Source organism: Eleginops maclovinus, chromosome 9 (assembly GCF_036324505.1).
Source record: "Eleginops maclovinus isolate JMC-PN-2008 ecotype Puerto Natales chromosome 9, JC_Emac_rtc_rv5, whole genome shotgun sequence".
Taxonomy (NCBI): domain Eukaryota; kingdom Metazoa; phylum Chordata; class Actinopteri; order Perciformes; family Eleginopidae; genus Eleginops; species Eleginops maclovinus.
Window position 1 is genome coordinate 7,387,375 of NC_086357.1, and position 10,534 is coordinate 7,397,908.

A 10,534-nucleotide genomic window follows, 5' to 3' on the forward strand; every position below is an offset into this window, starting at 1 on the left:
TTTATACTTCATTTGCTTAGGCAAACATATTGCAGACCTTTGCTGACCTTCGTGACCACGATAATGTTGAAACTTGAAATTGTTATTTAGAAATTGTTCACTTAAACTTAGTAACATGTGAATCCTTGTGAATATATATATACATAAATACACTTATTTATCTTTTGTTTTGTGCCCTCTGTACCCTGAAGTGACCAACATGCCAGTAAGACTGTGTCTTGTTAGAAATGTTTTGACACCACTGCCCAAACGATACCTGAGAGAATGATACTTGTATACTGCCCAATGCTACTTGTTGTTGACACTACAAGCAGCAAAGCAAAAAACTAAGTTGCTAGCCACATTTTGCTTTAAAAGCTCTATGCCGTTAAAAAAGAAAGCAATGGGAAGTAAACAATGGCGAAACAAAATAATATAATTGGTTGACACTTGTTGGACGCATAAAAAAGATCAGCTTTGACCTGTAGTGACAAGTGTTGCGCATCAGTTAGTAGAGTCATATCATCAGTTTTATTGGAAATGACTAGCTTTGTCGCTTATAGTGTGAACAAAGCAAGGCTACACTTTGGAAAACTTTGATTTCAATCTGAAACAAAACACAGATGAAATGTGAATATGGACCCATTCTGTAAATGTACCTTTATATTCTATTTACCGTTCTGTATGAGTTCCTCCAGGTTGTCTGGGTTTCGAGCTAGTTGGAAAATGAGGGTGGCTCCTCTGATCTTCTCCTGGATGTCTTCATACAGCAGCTCCACATACTCATCGATGCTGTTTATGTTAGCCTCCTCGTCCAGCTGAAGGGAGATGAAGGGGTAAAACACGATAAGGACTGGCACATGTCATCAGAACTGTATGCAAATATATTGTACTATAAAGCCTAGTTTCTACCTCCACTCCTGTGTAAGGTTTGACATCTCGAGATGAGATGAGTTTCTTCTCTTGGTTGTCTGTGAACAGTTAAATTCAGCATCACAAAGACAAATTACTTCCATGTTCACCTTTTACCAAGAAAAGTGAGTTTACTTCGGACACGTCTATGTTGTTAATAAAGTAGTGATTTTAAATTCTTAAGTACCATTTGACTGTTTGCGGTTTTGCAAATAAAAGAGCAGCTGCTCCACCTCGAGGAGTTTGGAAGAGTGAATCAGTCGACATTCCTCCACGACCTTCCGAGCCAAAGAGGACGTATCCGTGTGCGCGTTGAGGCTTTTCAGACGAATACTGTAGGGAGCACAAACACATATACATATATATATATATATATATATGTATATGTGTGTGTGTATATATATATATATATACACACACATGTGTACACATATGTATATGTGTATATATATATATATATATATATATACACACACACATACATACATGTATACACATACACACGTATATATATATATATATATATATATATATACACACACACATATACATATATACATACATATATATACACACATATATATATATATATATACACATACATATATATATATATATATATATATATATATATATATATACACACACACACACACACACACACACACACACACACACATATATATACACACAAGTGAAATTGCAGCTTCTGAGAAAAACACTGGCTCTCAGATGTATAGTAGAAAATGAAATCATGATAAAGAATCATTATTTGTCTTGAGTAGAATTCTCACATTTTCTGACACTCTTTGCGTTCTCCAATCATTGGGATCCCCAGCTCTCCCAGGACAGTGGCCTCCACCTCATATTGAATGATAAGAGCCCTCTCAGTCGGATGCACATCCAGGGTACAGCCCTTCACTCTCCTGTGACTCACACAGAGACAAAGTGAGCAAAATTACAACACTCATCCAATTGCAGGTTGATTCAATTCCTTTTTCAATTAAATACAGTTCTTTCAAAAGTAACTGCAACGTTTTCCATGAGAATAGATTGTGAAATCTAACTACACTGGCTCAGTAAACAAAAAATGAAACAGTAAACATAAGTAAAATAGTAAAGTCAAATGCATTTCTATTGATAATAGGCTAAATATAGCAGATGTGCATCTGTATACAGGATAAAAAGGCAGGTGTTTGAAAAAAACGGTGTTAAACTATACTTCTTAAACTGAGCTCACCAAACACTGTCTGAATTTAACAGGGTTTTCGTGGAAATACTTTTTTTATAAATTGTAATTATTCGCGCATATGTTCATCGCTTGTATTTTGTAGCTGGTGAATGTGTGGCTAATTTTGATGTGTGTGTGTGTGTGTGTGTGTGTGTGTGTGTGTGTGTGTGTGTGTGTGTGTGTGTGTGTGTGTGTGTGTGTGTGTGTGTGTGTGTGTGTGTGTGCGTGTGTGTGTGTGTATTTAAATAAAATAGTTAATTTTATCTGAAGTAGGGAAATAATGTAGAAGCTAAAACTATTCAATTTACCGACCAATATGGAATTTAACATTTTAAGATACTTTAAAAGCAGCTTCAGCAAATGTATTTAAGTTACTTTCATCACTCATATTTCAGATGAATTACCCAACTTCTCCTGAACCTGCACATTAGAGTAGTTTTGTTGGGGTGTACACTTTCACCAGCAGGACAGTATGGTTTAATTAAACCTTAATCGTTGTCATTATTTTAGTGACCAATTTCGATAGGATTTTTCATTGATAAGGTTACGTCACGTTTAATCGATTTTTCTTTACGTACACACACCCTCAGACAGATCATATTAATATTGTGCTAACTGCACTGTCGTTACTTCTGGTCTTACACAAAAACACAGCAATATTTGTAACACTAATATATGTAACGGAGTTAGTTTCGCAGTCACTCATTTAAACGTCCCGTTATGCCATCACTGAACAGCTGAGCATCCTGCAGCCTCATCGACCTGTTCACTCAAGGTGCCAGCATAAAAAAGCTAGCGTTAGAAGCCGTTACCTTTTCAGATACCGAGGATCCCCTGTTTGCAAACCGTCCATTTTAAGTTTGAGAAAAAGCCCAAGTTAAAATATCCTTATTCCTAAACGAGACCAGCTGATGATGGTTAGCCAGGGCGGATGTTTTATCTCTGCAGCTTGTTGCTAGGGCGGCGACCCAGCTCCCAGCATGCAATGTAGCTAAAGCAGGCTAGCACTGCTGCCACCTGTAGACACGGAGGACCAGGCTATTACTGGAAACTGTCTGAAACGGGTAGGAGTTGACCAAAAATGCCAAATTTACTGAAATACTGTACAACGACAACATTAAGGTACTTTACTTGAGTATCTTCTGTACCACTTTGCACTTCAACAAGAAGGACATGTGTATTTTTTTTTTGCTAAGCCTTGGCTTACTCGAATGTTGCCAAGAGCTGTGCAGGGTTTTGCAGGTGATAGGTCAGCTCAGGCATCAATGGTACACTTTCTATTAGATGTTTTATTTGATGCTTTTCAACAGCACTCAATGGGGGCTAGAACTTTAAATAAATAGCAATCAACTTTAAATAAACAAAAAAAGGAATTCATGATCTGGAATGTTTTAAAACATATAGATTATGCTAAATTATATCTAAAAATGTAATGTTTCTAAAAATAATAAATTGTATTACTATTGCGCAACCCCGTTTCTGTCATTTCCTATTGATTGATTGATTGATTGAATTATAGTAACAGGGTAGCAAATCAATGCTTATTTTAGCTTTATCATTTAGGAATTCATGCTAGCTGCAGAATGTAATGCTACCTTCAAGGCAAGGAAACACTTAGTTATTTACCTAAAGAAAGTTAACTTTGAATTGAATTTGTCTTATTGTGATAATATGAGTAACAGGGTTGAGTGGGTAAGAGTGCCACACTTGTTCTAGACTGAAAGAATACGATAAATATGAACAATAAAAGAGAGGAATGAGCTTTGATATACCCATGGCAGTAGCACATGGCTTGATAATGTTATTTCCTGTGTTTCATTTGACTTACAGTTTTTTCACTTCCTCTGCCAATCTAAAAAGGTTTCGGTTACAGGGTTGCGCGCATGTTGAGGGACACACCTTCATTGCAAAATTAGTGTTATTTAAAATAGATGATTTAACAAATTGAATTACAAATACAATAGAGATCTATCAACAGAATGATAGTTTAAAAATGAAAAAATGGCTTATTTTAAATGTTATATTTGACATGCAAATCGGTTACCAAGAAGTTGGGACAAGCAAAAGGTGTTTTTGATCTATTTTCTATTTTAAATAATATTTTGGAACCACTTTTTCTACAACTTTATGTCCATCTTGTCTCCGGACAAGTATATTTTATGCAACAAGTGCATATTTTAGCATTTTGGGCATGGATTATTTGAATTGGAACATGAATGAACCTTTTATTCAAAGTTCATGTGGGCTAAGCGTATTTTTACGAAAAAAAAAAAAAAGAAGTTTTAACAAACACTTAAATGCCAACTTACCAACGATGGGATGAAGTGCAGGTGGAGAAACTGACAAGAATCTCTGGTGCGGGGAATGAGTTGATTAAGCATAAGGACAGGCAGGCAGGACTAATGAGGCTAATTTGCAGCAGTTGGGCAATTAGGTAAAGGCGGGAAAGGTGGCACAGACACAGGAGGAAAAACACAGTAAACACAAAACCCATTGGAATATGAAAATGTCTTCACACCATCCATCCATCCATCTTCTCCCACTTATCCGTCAGGGTCGCGGAGGTAACAGCTCCAGCAGAGAGCCCCAAACTTTCCTTTCCCTGGCCACATCAACCAGCTCTGACTGGGGGATTCCAAGGCACTCCCAGGCCAGCGAAGAGATATAATCCCTCCACCTGGTCCTAGGTCTACCCCTCGGTCTCTTCCCAGCTGGATGCGCCTGGAACTCCTCCCTAGGGAGGCACCCAGGTGGCATCCTCACTAGGTGCTCGAACCACCTCAACTGGCTCCTTTCAACGCGAAGGAGCAGCGGTTCTACTCCGAGTCCCTCCCGGATGACTGAACTTCTCACCTTATCCCTAAGGGAGATACCAGCCACCCTGCGGAGAAATCCCATTTCGGCCGCTTGTATCTGCGATCTTGTTCTTTCGGTCATGACCCATCCTTCATGACCATAGGTGAGGGTAGGAACGAAAATGGCCCGGTAGACAGAGAGCTTTGCCTTCTGGCTCAGCTTTCTTTTCGTCACAACGGTGCGGTAAAGCGACTGCAGTACCACTCCCGCTGCTCCGATTCTCCGGCCCATCTCACGCTCCATTGTTCCCTCACTCGAGAACAAGACCCCGAGATAATTGAACTCCTTCACATTCCCTACCTGGAGTGGACAGTCCATTGGTTTCCTGCTGAGAACCATGGCCTCAGATTTGGAGGTGCTGATCCTCATCCCAGCCGCTTCACACTCGGCCGTGAACCGATCCAGTGAGTGCTGAAGGTCACAGACCGATGAAGCCATTAGAACCACATCATCCACAAAAAGCAGTGGTGCAATCCTTAGCCCACCAAACTGCAGACCCCCTCCCCCATGATTACGCCTCGAAATCCTGTCCATGAATATCACAAACAGGATTGGTGACAAAGCGCAGCCCTGGCGGAGGCCAACCCTCACCGGAAATCGGTCCGACGTACTACCGAGAACCCGGAAAACAGCTCTCGCTTTGGGAGTACAGAGATTGGATGGCCCTGAGTAGAGACCCCCTCACCCCATGCTCCCGCAGCACCTCCCACAGTATCTCCCTGGGAACTCGGTCAAAACGCCTTCTCCAAATCCACAAAGCACATGTAGACCGGATGAGCGTACTCCCAGGCCCCATCCAGGATCCTTGCGAGAGTGAAAAGCTGGTCCGTCGTTCCACGACCAGGACGAAATCCGCATTGTTCCTCCTCAATCTGAGGTTCAACAATCGGTCGGACGCTCCTTTCCAGCACCTTAGAGTAAACTTTCCTTGGGAGGCTGAGTAATGATGCCTCTGTAATTGGCACACACCCTCTGATCCCGCTTTTAAAAAAAGGGAACCACCACCCCGGTCTGCCACTCCTTCGGTGCTGTTTCTGACTTCCACGCAATGTTGATGAGACGTATCAACCATGACAGTCCCTCAACACCCAGAGCCTTCAGCATTTCTGGGCTGATCTCATCCACCCCCGGGGCTTTGCCACTGTGGATTTGTTTGACTACATCAGTGACTTCCCCCCTGTGAAATTGGATTTGATCCCCCTTAATACTCCAGCTCCGCCTCTAACATAGAGTGCGTAGTTGTCGGGTTCAGAAGTTCCTCAAAGTGTTCCTTCCACCGCCCTAACACACTATCAGTTGAGGTCAACAGCGTCCCATCCTTACTGTACACAGCTTGGATGGTTCCCTGCTTCCCCCTCCTGAGGTGTCGGACGGTTTTCAAGAACAACTTTGGTGCCAACCGAAAGTCCTTCTCCATGGCTTCACCGAACTTCTCCCACAACCGCTGCTTTGCCTCGGCCACGGCTGAGGCTGCTGCCCTTCGGGCCTGTCGATACCATGCAACGGCGTCAGGAGTACCCAGGGATAACATATCCCGGAAAGGCCTCCTTCTTCAGTCAGACGGCTTCCCTGACAACCGGTGTCCACCAATGCAAATGTCCCCGGCCCCACAGGGATGCCTGAAAAGCTCCGCCGGAGGTGTGAGTTGAAGGCTTCCTGGACTTGGGATTCCTCCAGACGTTCCCAGTTCACCCGCACTACACGTTTGGGCTTACCAGGTCTGTCCAGAGGCTTCCCCTGCCACTCGACCCAACTCACCACCAGATGGTGATCAGTTGACAACTCCGCCCCTCTCTTCACCCGAGTGTCCAAAACATGCGGCCTCAGGTCCGATGATACGATAATAAAATCGATCATGGACCTTCTGCCTAGGGTGCTCTGGTACCATGTACACTTATGAGCATCCTTAGGTTCGGACATGGTGTTTGTTATGGCCAATCCATGACTAGCACAGAAGTCCAGTAACAAAGCACCACTCCGGTTCAGATCAGGGGGGCCCGCTCGCTGTTTCCCGTAGGTGGTGGACCCGTGGGAAGGGGAAGCGGAGGTGTTGCCCACGTTGCTTTTTCGGGCTGTGCCCGGCCGGGCTCCCTGGCAAGGTCACCAGACGCTCGCCGACTAGTCCTCCTTCTGGGCTTGGCTCCAGAAGTGGACCCTGGGTTTCCTCCGGGCCGGGTATCCTCACTTTCAAGTTTGTTTTTCATGAGGTCTTTTGAACCAATCTCAGTCTGGCCCCTTACTTGAGACCAATTTGCCCTGGGAGACCCCACCAGGAACACAAGGTTCCAGACAACACAGCCCCCAGGTTCATCGGGGCACACAAATCTCTCCACCACGATAAGGTGCTGGTTCTCGGAAAGGATGTCTTCACACACAGACTTTAAATTAGTCAAAAAAAATGTAATATGAACGTTTACAGACTTTAAACAATATATTGAATAATTGATTGTAAATATTCACTTGAAAGAAAAAGTATTGCAAAAAAAAATGTAAAGGTCAGCATCTCAAACGAGAAGATTGACTAATTTCCTTCTAATAATTGTCATAAATGTGGGGTGTTGACTGGCAATACGCACATTCTGGGGCTCTGGTTTATATAGAAAACATATTATTTTAAACAAACCAATTATTCAATTAAAGACAAAATAATCAAAAGATAAAAAAATCATTGAGTATCTCAAAAAAGGTTCCACCACTAACAACTACAATATTTAAGCTTGTTTTCACATTAATGAATGAGTAATAATAATTTGATAACATTATTACACTCTTAGCCTGTGACATGTATCTACTTGTGTATTTTTGAACATTTTCCTGATTTTTACTTAGTTTACTTTTACAACATGCATTTAAATAACATACTGAATGCAGGACTAATCGGTATTTTCTTCAGTCAGAGGATTAACAAAATGATTACTATGGAACTTTTTCACATTTTGTCAAGTACAGTAGGAGAAGCACATGTGTGAAAAACATTAATGATGTCTCTGTTCTATTCTTTAGTGACAGTGCTATGCACAATATCTGAAAACCTGAAATAAAAGCAGCCAAATGGAATCCATATTCCCATTAATTTAATAAATGACGCACGTGTTCTTATTCTTCTATGGCAAGTCAAAAACCTTAACCTGTGACCCCATAATGCAGACCACATTCTTGAAAACGATTCCTTTACATTTTATTTGCCGTTGAGATGGAGAATGAAATGTTTAAAACCAGACGTTCAGATTATTAAACTTACATTTTCATTCATTTCATTCTATTCACAATTGACTTGTAAAGAATAAAAAGATATATTGTCTTATTGCAGGCTGAAGTGACGGACCACCAGGGTAAGTCTGGATTAGAGAACTCCAAACATAGCCTAAAGTAAGGTAAAAAAGGATCTGTGAATTTAGGAAACCTGATATTGGTTTTAGCTTTCCTTTGGCTATTAATACCCTGTGTCATATGTACATTCACTCCATCAAGTGTTTTCTAAAAAATGTATTGCCATTTTCATGTCAACTTAGGGTTTTGTTTGTTGAGACATTCCCCAGACGAGTGTATGAACAGGAGGAGTTTGCGAAAAAGAAAACATCATCTTCTTAGCAGCTATTTTGTAAAGTATATTGGCCTATTGAATACTAAAAGTTTGTTTTGTTAAAAAAAGACAACGTTGTACAATGCTATTAAATTATTTAAACGTTTTATTAAAGTAAGTGTCAGTATCTGGATTGAAGAAGGAATAAGGCAGATCATTACTTAATACACTGCCCGGCCAAAAAAAAAAGGTCACAAGCCTGTGGGGGCAGTGCTATGATCTGGGGTTGCTGCAGTTGGTCTGGTCTAGGTTCAGCAACGTGATGTGCCCAAAGAATGAGGTCAGCTGACTACCTGAATATACTGAATGACCAGGTTATTCCATCTATGGATTTCTTCTTCCCTGATGGCACGGGCATGTTCCAAGACGACAATGCCAGGATCCATCGGGCTCAAATTGTGAAAGAGTGGTTCAGGGAGCATGAGACATCATTTTCACACATGGATTGGCCCCCACAGAGTCCAGACCTGAACCCGATTGAGAATCTTTAGGATGGGCTGGAGAAGATTTTGCACAGTGGTCCGAATCTCCCGTCATCAGTACAAGATCTTGGCGAAAATGAATGCAAGACAGAAATAAATGTTGTGACATTGCAGAAGCTTGTGAAGACGATGCCACAGCGAATGCGTGACGTAATCAAAACTAAAGGCGGTCCAACAAATATTAGAGTGTGTGACCTTTTTTTTGGCCAGGCAGTGTATAAACAAGGGAAGAAGAAGAAGATATCAAAGTTGAAAATTCATGCAACAAGTTATTTTGTTCGGCACTTGCAGATTTGTTCACTTACTAGTGATACTTTGTAATAAGACTAGCCATTGTTTTTCAGGGTAGCATTTTTCATGCCATCCACCTATTTACCAACGTTGCAAGTAAGAATTAAAGAAATGGTGAGTATATGTGTAATTAATACTGTAATATGGTACATCTGCTCTCCAGAAAGTATTTGCTTGTCTCTGCACCAGTGACAGCTGAGGTCACCGCACTATAATTAGTCTCTGGCTCGTGATGTATATATCTGATTATTTGTGTTAGGGGTTAAAAATATATAGTATTCCCTAGTGACCGACTGAAGGACTGAATGTGCTTCAATGTAAATTGCTTGTTTTTCATCTGTAGAAGATATGCACACAGTTTTAGAGATCCCCTTTCCTACTCTGCAAAACAGACACCTGCAGTCATTGTGGTTTAAGTACCTCATCTGTAAAGCTGTCTATTCTTATGTTAAGTCAACTGGAACCACTAACAGCTACTTAAAGCACAGAGATTCTATTACAGAGACACATTTAGCTGTTCAGAAGTGTTGAAATGACTGATTGAAACCATACATTTGGAAAAAAAAACAGTTCTGCCATGTACAAGTTTGTTGTGTTTGTGAAGCTTGACCAAAATGTATAGTATCACAAAGTAGCTTAATTACACCAATGTTTCATTAACCAATTACATTGAACAAACAATTGTAATTGGACATTCAAATGTTCAATTTAGAAATAACAAAAATGTAGGAGCGTTCGTTAATGTAATAATGCTGATCATTTTGCTTTTAATTTCCAATTCATTTATCGCAAATAACTTAAGGAAATAAAACAAAACGCTTAATACTTGGTCTTGAATTGAGACCTGTTACATTTAAGTTGAGACTTGCAAAACTTAACCTGGCTACCGGTCTTTGATAAGGAAATAAACCACAACCTATTCAAGTGTATGTTTGTTAAAAACCAAAATGTTTTCATTCCACATTATTAATATAAATGGGTGGGAAAATGACTCGGTGAGTTTAGTCTGTGTACCAAAAGAATAAGCTGACTTTGTACTTCTTTGGTTTCTGAAAAAGTACTAGGACAACACAGGAGCCATGATATATACAAACATGAGAAGACACTGCTAACTTTAGGACCACATTACATGGCAACAAGGCCTTGAGGGTCAGATGTATGGACTCTCATGTGAGAGTGGAATTTGAAGCCTGAATTTCA

General features: G+C 40.7%; 1 protein-coding gene across 1 annotated transcript in view; it reads right to left on the reverse strand.

Moving 5' to 3' along the window:
• The window catches only part of kifap3a (kinesin-associated protein 3a), a 29,756-nt gene extending 26,632 nt beyond the window's left edge, over positions 1 to 3,124 (reverse strand). Inside the window, exons 1-5 of the mRNA XM_063892311.1 lie at positions 2,935 to 3,124; positions 1,686 to 1,817; positions 1,079 to 1,224; positions 892 to 950; positions 656 to 797 (exon numbers count right to left, since the gene is read on the reverse strand). Of these exons, the coding sequence (XP_063748381.1) occupies positions 656 to 797; positions 892 to 950; positions 1,079 to 1,224; positions 1,686 to 1,817; positions 2,935 to 2,975 (520 nt within the window). The 5' untranslated portion in view covers positions 2,976 to 3,124. The remainder of the gene's footprint in view (positions 1 to 655; positions 798 to 891; positions 951 to 1,078; positions 1,225 to 1,685; positions 1,818 to 2,934) is intronic.
• Between the last annotated feature and the right edge of the window lie 7,410 nt (positions 3,125 to 10,534).